This window comes from Erythrolamprus reginae, chromosome 1 (genome assembly GCF_031021105.1).
Source record: "Erythrolamprus reginae isolate rEryReg1 chromosome 1, rEryReg1.hap1, whole genome shotgun sequence".
Classification (NCBI taxonomy): domain Eukaryota; kingdom Metazoa; phylum Chordata; class Lepidosauria; order Squamata; family Dipsadidae; genus Erythrolamprus; species Erythrolamprus reginae.
In genome coordinates this window covers 143951267-143978004 of record NC_091950.1, presented here as the reverse complement: position 1 = coordinate 143978004, position 26738 = coordinate 143951267, and the positions used below count along the sequence as shown (strand labels likewise).

At 37.9% G+C, this 26738-nt stretch overlaps 4 protein-coding genes across 4 annotated transcripts; all 4 read right to left on the bottom strand.

Annotated features, from left to right (window-relative positions):
* Positions 1 to 1344: 1344 nt before the first annotated feature.
* On the bottom strand, positions 1345 to 2286 carry LOC139153532 (olfactory receptor 5AR1-like). The gene has a single exon (XM_070727585.1). The coding sequence runs from the start codon at positions 2278 to 2280 to the stop codon at positions 1345 to 1347; it is 936 nt and encodes a 311-aa protein (XP_070583686.1). The 5' UTR covers positions 2281 to 2286.
* Positions 2287 to 10797: 8511 nt separating this feature from the next.
* LOC139158995 (olfactory receptor 5AR1-like) lies at positions 10798 to 11745 on the bottom strand. Its single transcript, XM_070736342.1, has one exon. The coding sequence runs from the start codon at positions 11731 to 11733 to the stop codon at positions 10798 to 10800; it is 936 nt and encodes a 311-aa protein (XP_070592443.1). The 5' UTR covers positions 11734 to 11745.
* A 5234-nt stretch (positions 11746 to 16979) lies between these two features.
* On the bottom strand, positions 16980 to 17912 carry LOC139158985 (olfactory receptor 5AP2-like). The gene has a single exon (XM_070736333.1). It carries the CDS (start codon positions 17910 to 17912, stop codon positions 16980 to 16982), a length of 933 nt encoding a protein of 310 aa, XP_070592434.1.
* Positions 17913 to 25793: 7881 nt separating this feature from the next.
* On the bottom strand, positions 25794 to 26738 carry LOC139166642 (olfactory receptor 10K1-like). The gene has a single exon (XM_070750505.1). The coding sequence runs from the start codon at positions 26736 to 26738 to the stop codon at positions 25794 to 25796; it is 945 nt and encodes a 314-aa protein (XP_070606606.1).

The window sequence follows — 26738 nt, the reverse complement described above, 5'->3', positions numbered from 1 at the left end:
AACATGGGCGACAGGGGAGCGCCGTGCTTCCCGATGACCTGGTGTCCTTCCTGGAGGATTTCTTCTCACTAGTGGCTCCCGGCTGGGACTGGCCGGGACTGACCGGGACGCCTCTGTCCCCTGTTCTTGCTGTTTCTTTATTTTTACTTCTTGCATATATATGAATATTATTACTTCTAATGCTTTTCTTTTTTCTTTCTTTCAAGTATTAGTCTTTTGCCAGTATCATGTATTTAAATACAGTATTATTGACAAAATAAATAAATAAAATAAAAATAAAATAATCCAGAAACATTAAAATCTACCACAGTGCCCATACTTTCTTTTACTGACATTTCAAAATATAATCAAAATATTTTAGCTACATTTTAACACTGAGCTTATATCAAAAAGCTGGATAGTTTTGAGCAAGGAACAATAATTTATTACTTGATATTTGTACTCATCATCATACTGCAAATCCCCTAATTCCAAACAAAGAAGGAATAATGACAAATCAAATATCAATAGATTATTTCCAACTCTGTTATCTTTCCTTATGGCTTACATCTCTCCTTCGTGGTGATAAAAATTAATTTCAGAATAATAATTTTGAGGTGAGAAAAATAGGGGAGGGAGGAAAAATAACATAGAAAGAAGCATTTTCTTTCTGGTTGACTTTAAGTGGGACTTAGTTTAAAAAAAAGTTTCCAAGTCATGTTAATACCCATTGCTAGTGGTGATCTATTGTGATCTCAATCAGCAACATATTTTGATTTCTTTATCCACTTTTTAATTCAAAGAATCTTAAAAATATTTTTCTCCTTTGTAATTAATATTGTTTGATAATCTTTTCCCATTTTTATTATAAAGTACCATATTTTCAAAGAATGTTGTAAAATTGACTGAAACAGTTTAACTGACAATAATTTAACAAAACTGAAATACATATTGCACTTTATCAATTAATTGACATAGACATTCTATCATCTTCATCCACTTCAGTGTCAAATAAACAAGGAAATATCCATTTGAATTACATGGAAATGCAGATTCCATTGAAACTTTGTCTTACAATCAAATGGTTGACTTTGACACATTCTCCTGTCTATGCTATACACCCATTTACAAAGGAAAAAACATCACAAATAATTTTATTTGTTTTGATTAATAAAAACAATTATTCATCTTTTGGGTCTATGTAAAAACACATCATTAAAAAAAAAAAGTTTGGTACCTTAGATGCAATTTCAGCTCTTTTCTTACCTGCTCAAAATACTATCAAGCAGTCAACAGCATTTTCCACAGAGAAATTCAACTATGGCTTTCTTTTTTAAATACAAAGAAGCAATATTTAAACTATTTTTATTTCAGCAATGTTATCTTGTTTAGGATTCTGCTAATTGCATCCTTCACGTCCCTGTTCCGCAGACTATAGATGAATGGATTAAGTGAGGAGATGATGAGAGTATAAAAGATTGATATAATTTTGTTTTTATCTAATGAGAAATTGGAACCAGGTCCTACATACATGAAGATTATGGTTCCAAAGAAAATGGTCACAGTGGTCAGATGGGAGGCACAGGTGGAGAAGGCTTTGTATCTTCCCTGGGCAGAGCTGATCTTCAGGATGGCAATAACAATGGCAATGTAGGAGATCAAAACAGTCAGAAAAGTTGTCCCTCCAAAGAAAGTAGATAAAATGAAATTCACAAAGTGAACAAGGTGAGTATCTGAACAGGACAATGAAAGAAGTGGAGGAACATCACAGAAGAAATGATTAATAGTTTTTGAGTTGCAGAAATTCAAGCTAAAGATAACTATTGTGTGCGCTGTTGAATTTACAAAGCCACAAGTATACACAGCTGTGACTAAGATGATACAAAGTTTTTTGGACATGACAACAAAATACTGCAAAGGGTAACATATTGCTATGAAGCGATCATATGCCATCACAGCCAGAATGCAAGCTTCAGTGGTCACAAAAGTGGCAAAAAAGAAGAATTGCATGGCACATCCTGTGAAGGAAATGGTTGAATGTTCAATCACCAAGGTTGTCAACAATTTAGGAGCAATGGTGGTAGAATAACCAATATCTACAATAGAGAGATTCCTAAGAAAAAAATACATTGGGGTGTGAAATCTAGCATCAGTTCTGGTTAGTATAATTATTCCAATGTTTCCCACCAGAGTGATAAGATAGATGAGCAGAAAGAAGAAGAAGAGGGGAATCTGAAGGTCTTGGTGGTCCGTGAATCCAACAAGGATGAATTCAGTCACAATGGTTTCATTTGTCTGCATTGTTCATTTTACTCTGATAGAATAAAAATAGAGAAAAAAAACCTTATTGTAATATGACTTATGTTGGATTGTATGACAATGCCCAAGGGAAAAGACTAAGAAAACCCCAAACTAAAAGGGAACACTTAGCTTGGAAGGCAGGAGTGGTTACTGTTGTATTATGGGCTCTTGATCAATATGTTCTTTTAAAAATACAATGGATCACACACAACTTCGTGAGGCAAGTCTGTCAAATTGTCCCCATCAAGAAATTTTTCCTAAATTCTAGGTTATATCCTTCTTTAATGATCTTCCACCCATTATTTCTTGTCCTACTCTTAGATGCTCTGGAGTCTGGACAATAGGTTGACCCCCTCTTTTTTGTAGCAGCCCCTCGGATATTGGAAGATTGCTGTTATGTCTCCCTGTACTCCTAGGCATCCCCAGTTCCTGCAGCCCTTCATTGTATGTTTTAATTTCCTGTCGCCTAATCATTTTTCTTTACCTTCTTTTTAGAGTTTTAACATCTTTTTTATATTATGGTGACCAAAACTGGACATGATTGTTTCCTATAGTCCGCAGTAAGAAATATAATCAACTTTGGCAGGAAGTGTTATGTGGAACAATAATCAGCAATAATCTACTATGCATCGATATTTATCAAACTGCCCTGTGAAATTAATTCATGTTGTTGAGATGTAATCATTACATTTACAATTCATTTTGGGCATTTGAACACAGCTGAAAAAATTATAGGAAAGCCATTTCCTGCAGCAGAGATGTATCTAATATTTTTTTTCCAAGTAAAAATAATTTTAAATGAATGCAATATATTATTCCACTAGCAACAAGAAAGCTTCACATTGAAAGTAAACTTCTGATCACTAAAGCTAAGCAGGAGTTTGTATATGTTGTCAATTTCAAGATAAATATATCAATATATCACAATGTAATAAAAAATAAACATAGGACATAATCTATGTTACTATTTGGCTCAATATATATGTCTTTTCACAGTAGGTTGGAAGAAGGAAGCAATCTACAGTTGATTCATAAACTTCATTTTGTATTTCTGCATGTCATGGATACAAGGGATTTAATTTTCACAAAGCATCATGAAGAAGTTCCTGAGTGCCACGAACATTCTTAAATAATGCACAGATCATTATTTTTACATCAGGACATTTGAATATTTCCACATTTGTCTTCAAAAATCTGATGGAGAATGAGGATGATGTGAAGATGATGATGGTATAAATATTTAACATATTTGGGTGTTAAAAGTGCTTACCAGATTAGAAGTCAAGATTGCATGTTCAAAGATGAGAGATGAAACATTGGAATACAATTGCTAATTTTATACTTTGTTTATCAATGGTTAAAAACCAATTAAAATGAAAGTCTTAGTTGACATAATTAATATATTATTAAAATATTCAATACACCTGAAGTCCTACTGGGAATTCACATTTCCATTGTATAGGGATGGTACATAACTGGTTTGTTATGTAGTCTGATCTGTAGTCTAATGTTTGTTTGATAAAGAATGTATAGATTAAAGAACCTCAGTCATACTCTGAAAGTTTGAACAATGAAGTCAAACTAACAGTGGCAAAGTAGTGACGATATCTTTCAAATCATGCAGAATTGGCAGACCAATGTTTCATGTTAGACTTAGTCTATCCAAACTTGGACTGGCAACTTGGGTTTTCCCCCAAATGTTTGTAGTCATTATTTTTATATCAGTTCATATCTCGTTTGGCTTCCATATTTATGGTGGGAACCAGGGGGTAGGCTCTTGGGTAACTAGAGCTCACTATATCAAAGCAATTTCCTATTCCGGCCCCTCAGAGCCATCTAGCTCATCCCATAGTACTGGTGACAGGTAAAGTCAAGACCCTAGGTGGAGGAGTGGCGATTGTCATTCGGAAGACTCTCAGCCCATGTAGGATTCCTGTTCCCAAGATAGGTGGATGTAATTCCCTCCTTATGAGATTGGTTCAAGTGGGCTTGTTGTTAACATACAGTACCTGCCTCCCAGCTTTGTTGCAACAGCCATGCCTGCATTCCTTGAGGTAGAAACCGAGCTGGCGGTCGAGTTCCCCAGACTTAGTCTTGTGGGACTTCAATGTACCATCGCTCAACAAATCCTTGGGGTTGGTGCAGGAGTTCATGGCTTCCATGATAGCCATGGATCTGACTCAGGTAGTACAGGGTCCGACTCATGAGGGGAGATACACACTGAACCTGGTGTTTCTCTTGGGGCACTGGAGCCATGATCTAATATTAGGGGGAATAGTCACCTAGCCCATGTCATGGTCAGATTATTTCCTGCTATGACTGGATTTGATGAACCAATCCCCCAACGCAAGGAGGTAGAATCGACTAGGTGGTTACACTTTAGGCATCTAATGGACTCAGCCAGATTTCAGAAGGTGTTTGGAAACATAAGTGAATCAATTGTACATAATCTAGCAGAGTCTCTAGCAATGGCCTGGAATCAGGCCTAAGCAGGGGCTCTGGACCAGATTGCACCTTTGTGACATCTTGGTGGCAGATCCCAGAAGGCTCTTTGATTCACTGAGGAGCTCCGGGAGATGAAATGCCAGAAGAGACACCTGGAGCAGTGTTGGAGGTCCAGTAAATCTGAATCCGACCAAGCACAGGTTAGAGCTTGTATCAAGTCTTATTTAGTGGTGATCAAGGCACCAAAATTCTCACATCTTACTGTCCTGATTGCATCCACAGAATTTCGCTCCCTCCTTGACACAGGGGGATTTGAAAAGCTCTTATTGGGCAGGGCTGAGGAGTTTAGTGAGTTCATGGCTGATAAAGTCGCTCAAATTCAGACAAATCTGGACTCTGATTGGGCAGAATTGACAGAGATGACTGGGGCAAGTCTTAGTCCAGTTATATGGGATGAATTTGACCTGGCAACACCCAATGAAGTGAACAAAGCCATTAAAGCTTTGAGCTCCTCCACCTATTTATTGGATCCATACCCCTCCTGGCTCGTACCCCTCCTGGCTAGTTTTGGCCAGCAGGGAGGTGACACAAGGTGGATCCAGGTGGTAACCAATGCTTCCGTGAGGGAGGGGTCCTTTCCGGCTCCCTTAAAGGAGGCAATTGTGCACCCTCTCCTCAAAAAGCTTTCCTTGGATCCAGCTATTTTAAATAACTTTTGTCCTGTCTTCAACCTCCCATTTTTAGGGAAGGTTGCTGAGAAGGTGATAATGCTCCATCTCCAGCAGCTTTTGGAAGAAGATGATTGTCTAGACCCATATCAGTCTGGATTCAGGCCCAACTACAGCACAGAAACTACTTTGGTTGTGCTGATGGATGATCTCTGGTGGGCCTAGGATAGGGAGTATTCCTCTATCCTGGTGCTTCTTGACTTCTCAGCAGCTTTAGATACCATCAACCATGGTATCTTTCTGTGCCAACTGGAGGGGCTGAGGGTTGGACATACTGTATTATGGTGGTTTGCCTCCTACCTCTCCAGTTGGTCACAGTCAGTGTTGGTGAGGGTACAAAGGTCAACCCCTAGACCCCTCATCTCTGGGATAGCTCAGGGGTTGATTTTCTTCCCCCTACTCCTTAACATCAACATGAAACTGCTGGGTGAGATCATCTGCCACACGGGATGTAGTATCAACAGTACACTGATTATATTTAGCTGTATATCTCCATCCCTTGTCAATTCATTGAAGTAGTGGAAGTGATGGGCTGTTGCAGGGAGACTGAGGGTCTGGATGGGTGTCAACAGACTCAAGTTCAACCCTGACAAGACGGAGTGGCTGTGGGTTTTGCCTTCTAAGGACTGTTCCAACTGTCCATCCATTACTCTGGGAAGTGAAAGTCTGTCCCCCTCAGAGTAGGTCTGCCACTTGGGAGTACTCCTAGATCCACAGTTGAGGCTAGAGAAACATCTCTTGGCTGTGGCTATGGAGGCTTTTTCACAGGTCCATCTTGTGTGCCAGTTATGATCCTATCTTCCAAACAATGCTGGCTGTTGGGACCTTGGGGAGGGTCTTTTCTGTTGTGGTTCCAGCACTCTGAAACCAGCTTCCCCCAGAGATTCGCACCGCCCACACTCTCCTGGCCTTCCAAAAGGCCCTAAAAACACAGCAGGCCAGGGAGGGCCATTGAACATCAGGACCTTGCTCTGGCCTAACAGTTGAATGATTGATGGATGAATGTTTTTAAATTTTATATTTTATTTTATTGTTGTTCGCCTCCCTGAGTCCACAAGGAGATGGGCGGCATATAAAGTAAATAAGCAAGCAAGCAAGCTAGCAAGCAAGCAAGCAAGCAAGCAAGCAAGCAAGCAAGCAAGCAAGCAAGCAAGCAAGCAAGCAAGCAAGCATGCAAGCAAGCAAGCAAGCAAGCAAGTAAGTAAGTAAATTCATTTGTTCATTCGTTCATTCGTTCATTCGTTCATTCGTTCATTCGTTCATTCGTTCATTCGTTCATTCGTTCATTCGTTCATTCGTTCATTCGTTCATTCGTTCATTCGTTCATTCGTTCATTCGTTCATTCGTTCATTCGTTCATTCGTTCATTCGTTCATTCGTTCATTCGTTCATTCGTTCATTCGTTCATTCGTTCATTCGTTCATTCGTTCATTCGTTCATTCGTTCATTCGTTCATTCATTCATTCTCCTGGCCCTATTAGCTGCAGGAGATGACAGGCCAAAATCATGGGAGGGTTCACCAATTTTCTTTGCTTTGACCATTAGTAGTTCAGATTCTTGTAGAGAGTTTAAGTTTACGATAAATGTCTTTATACTCATTTCAACTGCCTGGATTTTCTGATTTCCCTGGTGCTTGATAATAATCTAAACAATTCCTCTTCACCAAAAATTTCACAGACTCTGGAATACCCAAGCCATGACTGCCAACCCTTGATCTTCAGCTTTAGCAGATGAGCCAGATATACTCTTTCAGCAGATGCCAAGACAACATAGAAGAAGAAATGAGGAATTTTACAGCCAGTTTTCAACAACTGATGCTGCAAGTACAGATCCGGACTCAACAAGGGATTCTGCCATAGGCACAACCATCTGCTGTAGCTACCAAGGTACAATTGCAAGTTCCTGCCACAGCCATCTCCAAGGCCCCCCAGTTGCCTAGCATAGGGATTTACTGTTGTGTCTTATAATATAGGAACATTCCTTGCCCAGTGCAAAGTATTTACTGGCATCTGACCAGGGGACTTTCCTTCATCCTCAGTCTTTTAATTGACTCCATTGCCAAATGGACACTTCCAGTCATTGAAACCAATGACCCCATACTGGGCAATTTCCAAAACTTCCTTACTAGATTTACAGAATATTTTGGAGATCCTATTCAGATAGAAACTGCCGAATAGTGTATCCGACAGATGTGCCAGGGCAACAACTCCATGAGAAGACATGTTGAAGATTTTAAGCTCCTTAAAATATGGGTCTGGATTGGAATGAGTCAGCCTTAAGAGCACAATTCAAAAATGGGCTCAACAAGGCCTTTAGCACACAACTGATACAACAAGGCATCTCCATGAATTGCAAGACTTCTGTTGAGCCAGTAGAACAGCTGAGTCTTGGCCCATAGAACTTAAATCATTTTTGGGCAGCTCCAGCCAGCTGCTTCCAAAGCTGCCTCCTCCCATTACTACCCCAAGCCTCCCTGTCCCCTTGGATTTGGATGCTGAATAGGAGAAGCCAGCCAGACCTCTGGAGCAGAAGAATGGCAATGGCACAGAGCTCGCCCTTTGCTTCTACTGCAGAGCCCCTGGACACATGATTAATAATTGCCCTAGTAAACCTCTCAGAAGACGCCACAGACAGCCCAGCAATGTCTCTACTACTCAACACCTGGATGCTAAGCACCAAGGCCAAGGAAGTGAGAAAGGCATCCCCCTCCATGGGTGCACATGGGGTGACACCCAAGCAATGAATGAGACTCAATTACTTCCACACTCAGATGAGTTAATAAAATCTGATTCTTACCTGAAACTTCCCAGGGGTCAGGAAACATGGATAGATTTGGATAGATTCTGTGGCAATGGCTAGACACAATTCAGAAACTTAAGAGCCCCTCCTTTCCTCTGAAATCTCCATTGCCAGTAGCCAAAATTTTAAAACAAACCCCATCACTCACACTACAGGGTGTTTTCAATTGACAATAAATCATCTGAAACAGCAACTCTTTTGGTGGCTAACCACATCGATCTTCTACTGGTGCTGCTGGGAACCAGTTGGTTACAACACCATGCTCCCACTATTAAGTGGAGGAACTGGTCTATTGCTTTTGACAGCTCTCAATGCCATTCTCTGAACCCTCCTCCCCCACCAACAGAATGATCTCCAATCTGCCAAATAAATACATGTATGTTGCTGATGTTTTTGGAGAAGAAGAAGTTTATATTGATGTTTAATCTTGGGAGGGGGGGAAGTGCTTGAGTATACTTGAGCAAGAGGTGCGATGGAAAGAATGGCTGAGTGACTGAATTTGGGGGCCAGAGTTGGAGCTGCCCTTGCTGGGTGTGTAAACAGGAGGAGGTGGGGGCTTGACTATAACTCCCAGTTTAATATGAGTGAGACGTATGGTTGCCGGAGAAGAGGGATGGGACAGTGGCAAGGGGGAGGGGATCTCTGGGGTTGGGTGGGAGAGCAGGAGCATTATGATCATGACTGGGAAAGGAAGATATGGTGGGGGATAGGCCGCTTATGGGGAACCAGGACTTGCTGTTTAAAAGTAATTACTTATTCTGGATCCTCAGAGTCTGGTTCATCGTGTGCACCCTGTAGAGCTGGAAACAGGGGATGCCAGGGCCCTGGTCTCAGGCTACTGCTGCTTTATTTTATTTTATTAATTGGATTTATATACCACCCCTCTTTGAGGACTCAGGGCGGCTTACAACATATTAAAGGAAAAATGTGAACATCTTCATCCAATTAAATTAAAACTAATTACTCTAAAAAAACCAATAATAATAATGCCAGGTCTATTGTCAACAAGCCCCCCCCCCCCCCCTTGTTTGAGTTTTACTCTTGGAGGAGGGGTCTGACCTGGCATGCATAACCAAAACCTGGCTTGGCCATGAAGGAGGTGTTCCCCTCTTGGAAATGTGTCCAGATGGGTTTCAGGTTCTGTATCAGCTGCAACACCAGGGAAGGGGTGGAGGTGTGGCAATCATTGTCCAGAAGACTCTTAGTCCTTGCAGGATTCCTGCTCCTGAGATTTTTGGGTGTGAGTCTCTCCTTTTGAGATTGGACTCAGGGGTTTAGTTGTGTTTGTTGTTAATGTATCTGCCTCCCAGCTGCATTGCAACAGCCCTGCTTGCGCTGCTCGAGGCAGTAATCGAGGCTTATTGTTCTGGAGGACTTAGATTTTCTGTTGCTTGATCAATTGACTGATGCAGTGCAGGAGTTCATGGTTTCTATGGAAACCATGGACCTGGCCCAGGTACAGTAGTTCAGGGTCCAACTCATGAGGGGGAATGCACACCTGACTTAGTGTTTCTCTTGGGGCAGTGGAGTCATGATCTGGTAATATGTGGCATAGATGTTTTTCCCTTGTTATGGTCAGATCATTTCCTGATGAGGCTGGACTTTACCTCCATCGCAGGAAGGCAGAGACGATTGAGTGGTTCCATCCCAGACACCTAATGGACCCTGATCTTGCCCACAATCAGGCCCAGTCTCTGGTGGCTGGTCAGAACAGGGCTTCACGGGGGCACTGGACTGGATTGGTCCTTTGCAAAGGTGCTTTTTCAGGAAGCAACTGGACTTCCTTGTTTTTCTCATTTGAAGATGTTTTACTTCTCATCCAAACTTCTTGGATGAGAAGTGAAACATCTTCAAAAGAAAAGAACAAGGAAGTCCAATTGTGTCCTGAAAAAGCACCTTTGGGACAATTGACTTCCAGTATTTAATACTTCACTATAAATATATTATTTGATTTATGACTGGTCATTGAACAACTGTATTAAGTTATGATGGTCTTGGAACAGAGGTTCTACAACCCATAAAGCACTTCCATTTTCATTATATAAGGTATTTTGAGGGATTGTTGCTAAAATTGACTGAAGTAGGTTAAATGAGAGCAATTTAGCAACACCGAACATATATGTTGCACTTTACTCATTAATTGACACGGACATTTTGCCAATTCCATTCATTTTGGTGCCAACAAAATAAGGAAATTTACATCTGAATTACACTTGCATACACATTATTTTTAAATTTTGTCTTATGATCAAATGATTGACTTTGGCACATTCTTTTGCACATCAGTAATTCTATCTATACTGTATGTGCATATACACAGAAAAACATTCAAATATAACTTTATTTGTTTTGTGTATTAAAAATTATTATTATTTTGATCTATTTAAAAATATGTTGCCCTTTAAAAAAATTCATTTATTCTTTTGAGAAAACTATATGTAACTTCAGCTCTTTTCTTACCTGTTCACAATGTTATTAAACATTCAAAGAGAAATGCAACAATGGCTTTCTTTTTTGACATGAAGGATGTCTCATTTATACTATTCTTATTTCAACAATATTATCTTGCCTAGCATTCTGCTAAATGCATCCTTCACTTCCCTGTTCCGCAGACTGTAGATGAGTGGATTAAGAGAGGAGATGACAAGAGTATAAAAGACAGATATGATCTTGTCTTTATCCATTGAGAAATTAGAGCCAGGTCGTATATACATGAAGATGATGGTTCCAAAGAAAATGGTCACAGTGGTCAGATGGGAGGTACAGGTGGAGAAGGCTTTTTTTCTTCCCTGGGCAGAGCTGATCTTCAGGATAGCAATGACAATGGCAATGTAGGAAATCAAAACAATCAGAAAAGTTGTCAGTGCAATTGCAGTGGATAAAATAAAATTCACAAAGTGAGCAAGTTGAGTATCTGAACAAGACAATTGAAGCACTGGAAGAGCATCACAGAAGAAATGATTAATTGTATTTGAGTTGCAGAAATTCAAATTAAAAATAAATATGGTCTGGACTGTTGAACTTGTAAAGCCACAGACATATACGGTTATGACTAAGAGGGTGCAACACTTCTTTGACATGATAACAAAATACAACAATGGGTTGCAAATTGCTGTGAAGCGATCAAATGCCATCACAGCCAGCAGGCAACCTTCAATAGTCACAAACACAGCAAAAAAGAAGAATTGTGTGGTACATCCAGTGAAGGAAATGGTTGAATGTTTTATCATAAATGTTGTCAACAATTTGGGGGCAATGGCAGTAGAATAACCAATGTCTACAATAGAGAGATTCCTAAGAAAAAAGTACATTGGGGTGTGAAGTCTAGCATCAATTCTGGTTAGAATGATTATCCCAATGTTTCCCACCAGAGTGATGAGATAGATGAGCAGAAAAAAGATGAAGAGGGGGATCTGAAGATCTGGGTGGTCCATGAATCCAACAAGGATGAACTCAGTCACAGAAGTTTGATTTGTCTGCATTGTTTATTCTCCTCTGATAGAATAAAAAATAGAGGGATAACCTTATAGCAGCACGAGTATTGTTGGATTGTCTGAGAAAACCCAAAGAAAGAGACTAAGAAAAACCCAAACTAAAAACAAGCTTCTTTTTTGTATATATGGCTTGTTGAATTGTGGGCTCTTGATAAATATGCTCTTTTTAAAGTACATTGTTGCACTGAAGACTGTGCACATTATTAAATAGAACAGCAATGTCAATTAACAAACAATAGTTTCATACCTATCATCATCTCTCTTCATATGATACTAGTAAGAGCAAAACATTAGGACAGGGGATGGTAGGTACACTGGTGCTAATTGCATCCTCTACTTGTTCCACAGACAAAAAGAAAAGCATTTCTTTGTGAGAAAGAATGTAGACTTCTTACTAAAATGTATTTTCTTTTGCATTCCAAAACTCTCCAAAGAAGTCAGAGTGGTTAGAATGTGGATCTATAATTCTCTGACTCCAAAGAAGTCAGAGTTATGAGTATAGACTTATAATTCTCTCCCAGAGATGTCAATCAGAAAGGTAGCGTACTTCTACAGGAAATGTTATGTATAAGAATCATGGTTATCTATTGACTCCTATGCACCAACATCTATTCCCCTATATCTGAAATTAATTTCAATTTGTAAACTATACTGCTCAAAATAAATAAATGAAACACTTAAACAACACAATATAACTCCAAGTAAATCAAACTTCTGTGAAATCAAACTGTCCACTTAGGAAGCAACACTGATTGACAATCAATTTCACATGCTGTTGTACACATTCAATTTTGTACAGAACAAAGTATTCAATGAGAATATTTCATTCATTCAGATCTAGGATGTGTTATTTGAATGTTCCATTTATTTTTTTGAGCAGTATATAAACTTCACATTTAAAATTCATTTTAGAACATTTCCAAATGGCTGATTAATGTACATTATAGCCATGTCCTGCAGCATAGTTCCATCTAAGACACAGTTTTTTAAGATGAAATACATTTTAGAAGAGTGCCATGGATTAATTGGATTTTAACATGGATTTGTTAACTATGGTATATCATAAGTAACATACATTGACTAAGGAGATACTTTAAGCAACCCTTCAATGCACAACTTAGGATGAACCACTAAATGTCCCACTAATAAGCTAGAAGAAAGAAGGGACAATCTATTGACTCATGAACTTCATTCTTGAAGAAGCTTTTGGAGTTTGAATGACAAGAGAATTATAAATAAAACACAGAACAATATTTTTATATCAAACCAGTTGAGTATTCCTACATCTGTCTGAAAAAAATATGATGAAAAGGAGGGGGGAGAGATATAAGCATTCAACAGTTTATTCAACTAACTAGAGGTGCTCAATCAAAGAACTTACCAGATCTGAAATAAAGATTCCATTTCAAAATATGAAAGCTGGACCATTTGGATATAATTTTTCATTTTATACTTTGTTTACTAATATTTAAGAACCAATGTATTAAAATCTCAATACATTCTCTTGGCAAAATACATTTGAGGATCTACTGGGAATTCATTATTCCACTGTATAGCTTCTATGCATAATTAGTTCAAACTTTCATTGGAATTCCCTAAGAAAACTCATTATGCAATATGTACAGTATTATCTGAAGCATTAATTTGCTGTTTGAAAGAACTTCAGATTAAAGTACAGGGCATTATAGAAACATATTTTTAAAGAAGCATTATATTTATTATTGCATCCCTAACCCAATGTAATAATAAAACAATGTTGTTTTTGACAGTTCTTTTCTATACAAACATAATGGAACCCAATAACTTCTAAATATTAGTTTTTGTTGCATAAGTAATCATTTGAAGTTGATTGACATTCTTGCTGTGGGAGTTAACTCATTCTTCCATTGTGTAGGCCAGGGGTAGGCAAAGTTGGCTCTTCTATGATTTGTGGACTTCAACTCCCAGAATTCCTAAGCCAATCATACTAGCTCAGGAGTTCTGGGAGTTGAAGTCCACATGTCATAGAAGAGCCAACTTTGCCTACCACTGGTCAAGGCAATTGAAGACCCTCTAATTCTTTATTCCCCTCATTTCTTAATATCTACATATCAAATTGTTTCATCATTGTAAATGTACTCTATTATACTAGATGAGCAGAAGGGTCAGTGCTGAGATCTTTGGAGGCTATGTTCTTCCCTCTTTTGAAATCTTTTATTTTGGATTAATTTTCAGTTCCAAACTATAAGCATTAGAGTAGCAATCAAGACAATTGATAAACATTAGAGATGCCTGTATAAATTTTGATAGCTACTAGTTAATAAGTTACTGAATTTCTTAGAAATCCTGTGACCTAGCCATTCTCTGTGTATTTGCCTTTTCCCATTCTTCATCTGATTTGTATTTTTATTAAAGAGTCTGCTAAATATCACTAAAGATCTCTTTATTGTACAGACGTCTGCTTCCTCATCTGTTATAATGAGTGCCTCTTCATTCTTTTGGAAGGATCCAAATCTTGAAGTAATAGGGACCCACAGTGTCTCCCTACTTTCTGACACACTTTCTATCTTTAATGTAGTCTCTCCCTGTATTGAATCATAGTGATGGAGGATAAAAAAGACAATAAAATTCCATCTGTTCAGCAAAGCAATTCATTGGATTACAATGGTCAGAAATATGAAGGAAAGGAAGAAGAATCAGATCAATCTCAATGTTTTAAGATCTTTTCGTTGATGATTTGGCCAATCAAATAAATAAACATTTGAATTAAATCACTCTATCAGAATTTTATAGCTTTACCATTTTCCAAGTGTTCCTCTGACATTGTGCACTTTTTGATGCAAATTACAAACATTGAAACTGGGATCTCATCCTATAAAAGGATTTATTTGTTTTTAAAACATGGACAACAATACCTCACCCCAGGTATAAACTTATTTGTTTATTGATTAATGATTGATTGGACTGTTGTTAGCCACCCCGAGTCTGCGGAGAGGGGCGGCATACAAATCTAATTATGTAATGAAATAAATCATAAATAAATCATAAATACAACAACAATAAAAATATAGCAATAAAATCAACAGTACAATAAAAACAATAATATCCTTAAAAAAAACCATACATACATTGTAGTCGATTCCAATTCCAGGTCTATAATATAGAGAAAATATATGTATGTAGAAAAGTAAACTTTTTTAAAAAGAAATTGAAAAAAATGTAACAAATGCCACTCACTGACAGATTGATAATAGGTTTCTCTATCTGGGATATATTTTAATGTTATATAATTTTGCAAATATAGAAAGAGAAGTTCATAAATTGTGGACTTGTTTTGCAAAGGGTGTGGGTAAATAATTACTATTGCTGAAACATATTTATCAGGATATACTTGGGAGGACATTTTTTGTTTATGGTTAATATTTTTATTTTACTTATTTTATACACTTTGTTTTGTCTCTGATTTGAATTCCTTTTTCTGTATTTTAACTTTGGAAATTAAAAAATGATAAGGAAAAATCAGTTTGGAATGGAAAAAAGGGTCAAATCTTTTTTTGTTGTTGTTAAAAATTCCATTCTATAACTTTCTGACATAATTGTTTCCAGATATGAAGTATTTTTAAGTCCTAATACTATCTATATAATCAATGTTGCTATATATGTATATTGTAAGGTTGTCCAACAATTGTTGACTTACAGTATTTAATGTTTCCCCATAACTATCCTCGAGTTATGACTGATCATTGAACAACTATATTCAATCCAACAGCACTTCCAGATATTGTAAAATGTTGCGCTCCCCTCTAGTCAAATGACTACATTTTATATTCTTGGCAACCTGTTTGCATTTACTATTAGTTTCCAAGTGTCCTGCAATCATATAATCATCATTTGCAATCTTCCCTTCCAACTTATCCAAGAAGTCAATGGGGAAGCTGGTAGAGAGACATTCAAGTGGAAGGTCCATTTTGGATTTGAGGTGCATTTTCTCAGTATGCTGAGGGATCTTATCCCACCTATACCAGGGAAAAGAAAGTCTGCCACATTTCACCAGATTTCAAATCTGATGAAATCACAAGCATTCTTCTCAGTCTTTCAGAATGGCGATGATGCCCACAATCAAAAGCATAAAAGGCCATTCAAGGTAGACTTCAATCCAGGTAATCTAAAATCCACTACTCTATCCATGATATGATTTTATTGACATTTCAGTAAAAATATTATAACAAATATTTTTCTCACATCATTGCTATTTTTAGCACTGGCCTTTTACTACAACCTGGGTGGCTATGTCCAAGAAATTATAACCGAGACGGACTAAAAATTTTACATGATGTTTCCAATATCCATTATATTGCAATTTCCAGGATTACAAAGAAAGAGGGAATAACTACAAACACAGCTTAAATAGAGTATTTTCAACTGTATTATCTTACTTTATAACCTATATCTCTTCTTCTTGGAGATAAAAGGCATTTTCAGGAGGATAATTCTGAGGTAAAGAAAATGGGGACAAGAGAGGAGAAAACACAGAGAAAAACATTTTATTTTTGCCAGCCCTGAGATGGGGGTCTCGGTTTGAAAAGAGTTTCTAAGTTTTTAAGTTTAACACATAATGATAGTGGCAATCTATTGTGTTCTTAAACAGCAATGGATTTTGCTTCCCCCATCAAGGTTTTAATTCAAAGAATCTTAAAAAATATATTCCTGCTTTGTAATTAATATTATTTTGGGACCATTTCCCATTTATTTAATAAAATATTTTAAGGAATGTTAATACAAATTGACTGAAACAGTGTAAATAAGAGCAATAAACCAAAACTAATCTTACATGTTATACTTTACCAATAAATTATATAAAAATTCTATCAGTTCCATCCATTTCAATTCCTATAAAATAATAAGAAATTCTAAATATTATTTGAAAATGCAGATTCCCTCTAAACATTGTCTTATGATTAAATTGTTGATTTTGACACATTATTCTGCATATCAATATTTTGGGTTTATAATATAAATAAAAGGCAATTATATTTCTTTCAGATATATTTAAAAATGAATTATCCTTTTATTTTTATCTTTATTTACCTGGTAGGTAGTTTATATGCAATTTCAGCTTTCAATAGCATTCAGTAATATTTTCAATACTAATCACTCAGTAGTATTTTTCTCAAGTATTTAATAGTATTTTTCTCAGAGAAAATGCAACTACGTTTTTTGTCTTTATCATAAAGGAAATCATATTTACACTATTCTTATTTCAGGAATACCTTGCCTAAAATTCTGCTAATTGCAACCTTCACTTCTTTGTTCCGCAGACTATAGATGAATGGATTAAGTGAGGAGATGACAAGAGTATAAAATATGGATATGATTTTGTCTTTATCCAATGAGAAACTGGAGCCAGGTCCTACATACATGAAGATGGCAGCTCCAAAGAAAATGGTCACAGTGATTAAATGGGAGGTACAGGTGGAGAAGGCTTTATATCTTCCCTGGGTGGAACTGATCTTCAGGATGGCGATAACAATGGCAATGTAGGAGATCAAAACAGCCAGAAATGTTGTCAGTCCAACTGCAGTGGATGCATTGAAAATCACAAAGCGAGCAAAGTGGGTATCTGAACAGGATAACTGAAGCATTGGAGGAGCATCGCAGAAAAAATGATTAATTCTGTTTGAGTTGCAGAAATTTAAAGTAAAAATAACTATGGTGTGTACTGCTGAATTTACAAAGCCACAAGCATAGGCAGCTACGACCAAGAGGGTGCAAAGCTTCTTTGACATAACAACAAAATACTGCAAAGGGTAGCAGATTGCTACCAAGCGATCATATGCCATCACAGCCAGAAGGCAAGCTTCAGTAGTCACAAGGACGAAAAAAAAGAAGAATTGTGTGGTGCATCCTCTGAAGGAAATGGTGGAATGTTCCATAACCAAAGTTGTTAACAATTTAGGGGCAATCGCTGTAGAATAACCAATATCTACAATGGAGAGATTTCTAAGAAAAAAGTACATAGGGGTGTGAAGCCTAGCATCAATTTTTGTTACAATAATTATCCCAAAGTTTCCCATCAATATGATGAGATAGATGAGCAGAAAGATGATGAAGAGGGGGATCTGAAGATCTGGGTGGTCCATGAATCCAACAAGGATGAACTCAGTCACAGTGGTTTGATTTGTCTGCATTGTTTATTTCCCTCTGATAGAATAAAAAAGAGAGGGAAAAACCTTATTGTAATATGACTTTTGTCGGATTGTCTGAAAATGTCCTGGGGGGACTATGAAATCCCCAGACTAAAGAGACAGTTTGCTTGGGAAGCATGAGTACTTATTGCTGTGTTTTGAGCTATTGATAAATGTTCTTTTTTCAAAGTAAAACATCATACTGGACAGCATGCACAATATTACTGCATGTAGGTCTTTAGTGCTAATTAACAAACTATGAATCCATTCACCTTCTTGGCAGATGTGGTGTTGGTATACACTGATATGCTTTTTCTCAAATGGTTCAGCCCCAAATGGTCATAGGGAGGTCTTAACCCACACTTGGAGGCTTGCTCCTCGCATCTTGGAGAAGCTGCCATCAAGTAGGCATGGGCAAAGGCTGGGAGGGGGGTACAACTTGCTGGGATGCTCAGTCCACTCCCCTTCACCTCCCCACACTTGTATATGCCAGGAAACATTTCTCTCTGTGAAACAATGTAAACGTATTTCTAAAATGTATTTTCTGTTAAATTCTAGGACTCTCCAAAGAAGTCATAGTGATCAATCACTCTGTATCAATTTATAATTCTGTCCTATGGACTGATGCCAGCTTCTCCAAGATGCGAGGAGCTAGCCTCCAAGTGTGGGTTAAGACCACCCTATGACCATTTAGGGCTGAACCATTTGAGAAAAGCATATCAGTGTATACTAACACCACATCTGCCGAGAAGGTGAATGGATTCATGAAGAAAAAGGTTTTTTTTACAGTATCCCTTGAATCAATGTATGATATAGTAAACATATTTACAGTGTACAACAAATACACATCCCAACCCAACTCTGGTGACCACAACTTCAAACATGTATGTGAAGTTATCTTGTTGGCAATGGAATAATATATTTCAGGAACTACACCTAATGCCGCAGGTGTAAAAATCAAATTAATGTAAAAGCAGATTTAAACATTAGCTTGTCATTCTTTTAAGAAGTATTTCTTCTTTGGGGTGGGGAAAGACTATTTTGGTGCAGAACAATACTGTAATGTTCACTTTATGTTTCACTGATTATTTTTGAGCATTTAGAGCATTTTTGAAATGCTCTAAAATTAATTGTAAACATAAAGGTTATAGTTCACAAATTGGAATTAATTTCAGATACAGGTGTGATTAATGTTGAGGCATTGTAGCCAATAGATAGCAATGCTTATTCCATAGAATACTTCCTGCAGAAGTGAATTATTTTTCTGAAGTAATACATCAGTCCATAGGACAGAATTATAAATTGATACAGAGTGATTGATCACTATGACTTCTTTGGAGAGTCCTAGTATTTAACAGAAAATACATTTTAGAAATAAGTTTACATTGTTTCACAGAGAGAAATGTTTTTACTATCTATCTATCATCTATCTATCTATCTATCTATCTATCTATCTATCTATCTATCTATCTATCATCTATCTATCATCTATCTATCTATCTATCTATCTATCTATCTATCTATCTATCATCTATCTATCTATCTATCTATCTATCTATCTATCTATCTATCTATCTATCTATTTCAATTTGTAGGCCGCCCAACTCCCTAAGGACTCTGAGCGGCTCAGAACTAAAAAGAACAAGACAAATTGTATTAATATTAAAACATCTAAAAAAAAACAATTAAAAAACAATTAAAAACCCATAATAAAACCATATTTATCATTTATGGCTGGATCACAATGGTGCCTTATCTAATCAATGGCCCCGGGTCTGCTGGAAAAGCCAGATCTTTACAGCTTTCCAGAAGGCCAGTAGGGTGGGGGCAGTCTGGATCTCAGGAGATAGCTGGTTCCAGAGAGTTGAAGCTGCCACAGAGAAGGCTATTCCCTACAGCCCCGCCAGTCAACACTGATTAGCTGAAGGAACCTGGAGAAGACCCACCCTATGGGTTCTTATCGGTTGCTGAGAGCTATGCGGTAGAAGGCGGTCATGAAGATAGTCTGGCCCTAAGCCATGTAATGCTTTAAAGGTAATGACCAACACCTTGAATTGTGCCCGGAGACAGATTGGGAGCCAGTGCAGCTTGGGGAGAGTTGGTATAATGTGGGTGTACCTAGGTGCACCCATAACAGCTGATGCAGCTGCATTCTGGAGCAGCTGTAGTCTCCAAAGGCTCTTCAGCGGTAGCCCCATGTAGAGCATGTTGCAATAATCTAACCGTGAGGTGATAAGGGCATGAGTGACCATGAGAAGAGCCTCCTGATCCAAGTAGGGTCACAATTGGTGAACCAGACAAACCTGTGCAAGGGTTAAGCCTTTACTAGTAAGCTAGAAGAAAGAAGAAAACAACTATTGATTCATGAACTTCATTCTTTTTTTAAAATAAAGTTTTTATTGTTTTTCTCCATAAGACATCCATACATATACTGTACTTTAATTCTTAACAAAGTACACATGGTTATAATCCTTTTATTTGATAATACATAAACCAATATCTTAATTTACACCTTTTATACTTTAATTATCCACCTGTTTTCCCCTTTATGCCATATCACTCCCTTCTCGCTGTCTCACTTTCTTCCTTCTACTTTCTTTCTCCTTCTCTCCCACTTTCCTATAATTCATGAACTTCATTCTTCATGTACTACAAGAGATTTAATTCTCACGAAGCATCATGAAGAAGGTTTTAGAGTTTTGGTAATGTAAACATTCTAAGTAAAACACAGAACAATATTTTTACAATATCAAAACATTCTGTATCTGCAAAAATATGATGATGATAGGAATGATGATGATGAAGTTATATACATTTAAAAATATATTAGACCAAGTAGAAAATATAAGTGGAAAGCATTTTTATGTGAAACTAGTTGAGTATTCCTGCATCTGTGTTGAAAAAATATAATAAAGAGTAGTAGGAGGAGAAGGAGAAAGATATAATCATTTAACCATTCATTTAGCTAATGCAAAAGTGCTCAATTAAAGAACTTACCCGATTAGAAAAAAATATTCCATTTCCAAAGATGAAAGATAGAATATTTGGATAGAATTGTTCATTTTATGCTTTGTTTACCATTGCTTAAAAACCAATTTAAATACTCAATACAACCTCTTGGAAAAATGCACTTGAGGACCTACTGGGAATTGGTATTTCCATTATATAGCATAATTGGTTGCATAATTAGTTCAAATTTTCACTGCAATTAGTTAGTAATTGGTTAGTAATTCATTGCAATTATTTCCACTGCATAATTAGTTGAAACTTCCCTTGCAATTCACTAAGAAAGATCATTATGTAGTTTGATCATCTTTATCTGAAGCATTCACTTGCAGATTGAGGGATCTAAAGATTATAGGATCTCAACCATACTCTGAAAGGACAAGCTCTGAAGCCAGACCAACAATGGCAAAGCAGTGAAGATACCTATTTTAAATCCTGCAAAACTGACAGTCCATTGTTTCATATTAGACATGGTCTATGCAAACATGGATTAGCAACATGGGTTAGGGGTGTTGTCTTCCTTCCTTGCTCTGGCCATCAACCCGCTCTGGTTGCTTGTCACCTCTGCTCACCTGGTTGCTTGTCACCTCTGCTCACCTGGCTCAGCTTACTTCCACAGTCTCTTGGTATGTCTTAGCACAGTGAGGGTGAATCCTGTTTGTCTTGGGTGCAAAAAAAAATCCTTGTGCACATGATATGCCCACAGTCATAACTAGTGATGGGCGAAGCCAACGGTGTTTGGGTTCGGCAAGTTTGGATGAACTTCGCGCAAAATTCAGCCAAACCTGAACCTGAACGGTTTGTGGTGCCAAAGCTTTCCCCCCCCCGTAGAATCCCATCGATTTTTATTTATACAGATTTTAAATTTTTATTTATTTTTATTTTTACGAAAAAGGATGCCGCAGCGGCGCCACAAGCAAAGGGAGGTCCTTTCATGTGAAAATAAAACCTTTTATTTTTACATGAAAAGACCTCCCTTTGCTTGCAGCACCGCTGCTGAGTCCTTTTTCGTTAAAAAAAAAAATTACATGAAAAGACCTCCCTTTGAAGGAGCTGGGGAATCCCTCCAACGAAGAGATTCTGGGGGCGGAGCTTTGACATCACGTACACCAGCAGGTTGCTAAGGATGCCAAGGTGATCACTTCCTGGATTCCATGGAATCCAGGAAGTGATCACTTTGGTGTCCTTAGCAACCTGCTGGTGTATGTGATGTCAAAGCTCCGCCCGCAGAATCTCTTCATTGGAGGGATTCCCCAGCTCCTTTTGTGCCTCCCTCTCAGCCTCCCGACCGGCCAACAGCTCTCCGGTGTTTGTCTTCCTCCGCCGCCATCGGCGCCCGGCTCCTCCTCCTCTTCTCAGCAGATGTCAGCCGGGCGGTGGCTTTCACAGTGTTCGGCACGAATGCCGAAGTAAAGCACATTTTTTTTTAAATTTCAGGTTCGGGTCCAGCATGCTGAACACCACAAAATTCGGTACGGACCTGAATTGTGCGGGTTTGGCTCGCCGAACACTAGTCATAATGCAATGTCCTCCCCCCATGCATGTGCAAACCCCTACTGCCCATGTGCATGTGCAGCGGCTTCACTGAAGCTTCCAGTAGGCCTGGAAAACTAAAAACAGATACTAAAGGGAATTCAATATTTCATGTTGTTGACCGGTTTTTCAAAGACGAGGAAATTCCACTTACCAATATACTTGCCTGTGCAACTGATGAAGCACCATCAATGACTGGTCACTACTGTGGGTGTGTTGCTTACTTGAAAAAAGCAGTACCAAATTTGCAAGGAAATGAGGTCAATCTTATTAAGGCCAAATCTGTCATCTCTACATTTATTTCAAAGTCAACTCTATTAAAGTGCAATCGTTGTGAGCTACACCAGTTTCTGACCTTGTCTGAGCTAGAAGTGAAAGGTGGGATACAAGATGATGATCTGCAAGGTTTTTGTGACCATTTACACATGCTGCATAAAGGTATGTCTGAGCAATATCAGGATCGTCTTTTGATGGAAATTCCAGACTGGGGGATAAATCCATTTTCAGATTCTGGGGAAGATGGGGTAGTGGAGGAACAACTAATAGAGCTAAAAAATGTCATTGATTTGAAGCCAAAGTTTAAGAAATCATACCAAGTGTTATGCATGCAAATTAACTGGATCTACATATCGGCCACTGATTGGTTAAGATGTGGCCAGGAAATTCAAGCGACTCGCAAACCGTGACACTTGCTTTTTTTGCACTGTTTCTTTTGTTGATACTTTGTGCTAACTTGTAACCTGTTCCAGCCGATCTCAAATAAACAGATTCAGGCTACAACGTGGTCTATCATTATTTCTCAAACTAAACACCAAGAGTTTTGGTTACAGAAGGAAATTTCTGATCGCTATCTTGCACTATGAACAGTGGTTAACAAGCTCCTTGTTGCATTTCCAACATCATATTTGGTGGAATGTTGTTTCGGTGTGGTCATCCAACTTCTCTCCAAGTAAAGAGGTCAACTCCAGATTACTGAATGTAGTGATTTAAGACTCCTGCTAAGTGACTTAAAACCAGGCATTGTAAAACTGGTAGCACTCCATCTATCACATTAACAATTTGCTGAACAGTGAAATAGTTACTAAATTTTGCTGAATTTACCAAGTTAGTAGTTACTAAGGTTCTTGATAAATGACTATCAGTCTTTGCATGCGCAGAAGCAAAACCCCCAGCAAAAATCATTGAAATCTTGCTTGAGCAAGCACCCTCACACAAGATTCTGCTTGCTGTGCATGCACAAAAGTGAAATCTCATGAGGGGGCATATGCACACACATTGGGGACATGCAGATGCATGCACATCCAGAAATTTCCTACCGGGACTATGCAATGGACCGTGTAACCAGGAAACCATTACTGGCATTGACAATCCAATGTTGCTTGTTAGACCTACAGGTAGTCATTCTTTTACAACTATTCATTTAGTAGTAAAAAGTTACAGCGGCACTAAAAAAGTGACACGATTGTTTTTTACAGTCACAACTGTTGCAGCATCCCCATGATCAAAATTTGGATGTTTGGCAACTGGCTCATATTTATGACAGTTTTAGTGACCCAGGATCAGGTGATCACTTTTTGCAACCTTGGGACAAGCAAAGCCAATGTGGAAGCTTAGAATTGTCATTTTAGATGCTGTGATTTAAAGGTAATGTCTCTGCTTCTTCCCCAGGCTTTTTGCTAGATTTTTTTTTAAAAAAAAGAAACATGGACTTAATTCTCCTTTATGTTTACAGAAGAGGATTAGTGCTGTCTTGAGAGGTTCTTCCACAGAAGTTCAAGAGAACAAGGAAAGTTGCTGATTCTTTCTCTAACTAGTGCATTAAACCTTTCATGCTGCTTCTGATGACAAAGACTTTTGTCTTTGCTATTTTTATGCCCCTAGTGGGCACAATTCTGCCTACTCCATGGATTACCTCTGAGTGCTGGAGGGGACAGCTCCTTGCTGATAGTCCAGCCATTCCCTTGCAGCATTGTGTTGAGATTTTCTATTTTTTTTTAATAAAAAAATGCATATACTGTATATGAAAAGAGACAGCATAAATCATCATATGATTTTGGAGAGAAATAGTGTTTATTGCTGAAGTACAGAACTATTAAAGTTTAAATTGGCCAGCAAAAGTATTTTATTATTCAAATACATAGAAACATAGAAACATAGAAGACTGACGGCAGAAAAAGACCTCATGATCCATCTAGTCTGCCCTTATACTATTTTCTGTATTTTATCTTAGAATGGATATATGTTTATCCCAGGCATGTTTACATTCAGTGACTGTGCATTTACCAACCACGTCTGCTGGAAGTTTGTTCCAAGGATCTACTACTCTTTCAGTAAAATAATATTTTCTCATGCTCCTTTTGATCTTTCCCCCAACTAACTTCAGATTGTGTCCCCTTGTTCTTGTGTTCACTTTCCTATTAAAAACACTTCCCTCCTGGACCTTATTTAACCCTTTAACATATTTAAGGGTTAAATAAGGTCCAGGAGGGAAGTGTTTTTAATAGGAAAGTGAATCAACATCTAATGAAAATAAAGGCCAATAGAATATTTTTTATTAGGATGCTGAATAACAGAGTTGGAAGGGATCTTTGAAGTATTCTAATATAATTCCCTGCTCAAGCAGGAAATCTATATCATTTCAGACAAATGTTTATCCAGTCTCTTCTTTAAAATCTCCAGTGCTGGAGTATCTACAAATTCTGGATGCAAGTCATTCTACTGATTAATTGTTCTAATTGTCATGGAATTTCTCCTTAGTTCTAGGTTGGTTCTCTCCTTCATTACTTTCCACCCATTGCTTCTTGTCCTGCCTTCAGGTGCTTTGAAGAATAGCTCGACTCCCATTTCTTTATGGTAGCCTCTGAGATATGAATATGATATGGATATCACATCACCTGTTTTCATTAAACTTGACATACGTGCAACCCTGCAACCGTTCTTCATGTGTTTTAGCTGTCAGTTCCCTCATCATCTTTGTTGCTCTTTTTTGCAGGAGGTGTTTTTTCTTTTCTCCAGTGTGCAATTTTATAAGATTAATTTTGAGGCTAAGTAGCAGATCCAGTGCATGTATACTTCCATGTATGCTTGTTGTGAAGTTGTATGAGAGAGAAAGAATGGGATTATTTATTAGGCTCTTGGCAAAGAAAGAAAATGTTAAACATATAATGTATGCTCAACACTATTGCTTTAAAACTGCATTGAAACGTTGATAATACCTGTCTGGTTTTTTTCCTTCGCTGTTCTCTATTAAACTGTTTCCAATATATGCTATTGTCTTGGCTCTGAACCATCTCAGACATTCAGATGCCCTCCCTTGCCATTCAATAAAATCAAAGTCACTTCTGTTTAGAGTTTCTGAGGACAAAATGAACTCCTTAGCAGTTTTTGGATGGATAATTTAACATCCTTATTTCTCAAGGTATAAATCAAAGGGTTCAGCAGGGGGGTTATAAAAACAAAAACGGTTGAGAGCCATGTGTCTTGACTCATTGAGGAAGCTGCCTTAGGTCTCAAATACACAAAACAAGCACAACTGAAGTGGGTAATCACTACAATGAGATGGGAAGCACAGGTGGAGAACATTTTTTTTCTTCCCAAACTGGAGGAGATCCTTAGGATAGCAGAAATAATATAGATGTATGAAAAAAAGATCAATAGGACTGTGCCCAGCAAAACAACAGCACATAGAAGGACCACCACCAGATGAGTCAGGTAAGTATCAATACAAGTCAGGCTCAGCACAGGTGAAATGTCACAGAAAAAATGTTGGATTTCTTTTGGCCCACAAAAAGGCAACCTGAATATGAGGATGCAAATAACTAGAGATATATAGCATCCTGCTAGATACGATGCAGCTACTAGTTTGACACAGAGCTTTTTCTCCATCAGTACTTGGTACTGAAGAGGGTAGCAAATTGCTGCATACCGATCATAAGACATAGCAACGAACAGGAAACAGTTGTTGGCTCCCAAACTAAAAAAGCAAAACATCTGCATCGCACATCCAACAAAGGAAATGGACTGTCTGCCAGTCAACAGAATGAACAGAAGTTTGGGGACAGTGACAAAGGTAGTACAGGTTTCTGAGACAGATAATGCAAAAAGGAGAAAGTACATTGGACAATGTAGAGCGCGGTCGAGCAATATGACTGAGATGATAGTGATGTTGGATATCAGGATGGTGCCATAGGTGAGGAAGAAAATCACAAAAAGTAAAGTTGGTTTCTTTCCAAAGATGGAAAATCCCAGCAAGAGAAAATCATTCATGTAGCTATCATTACTATTTTTCAT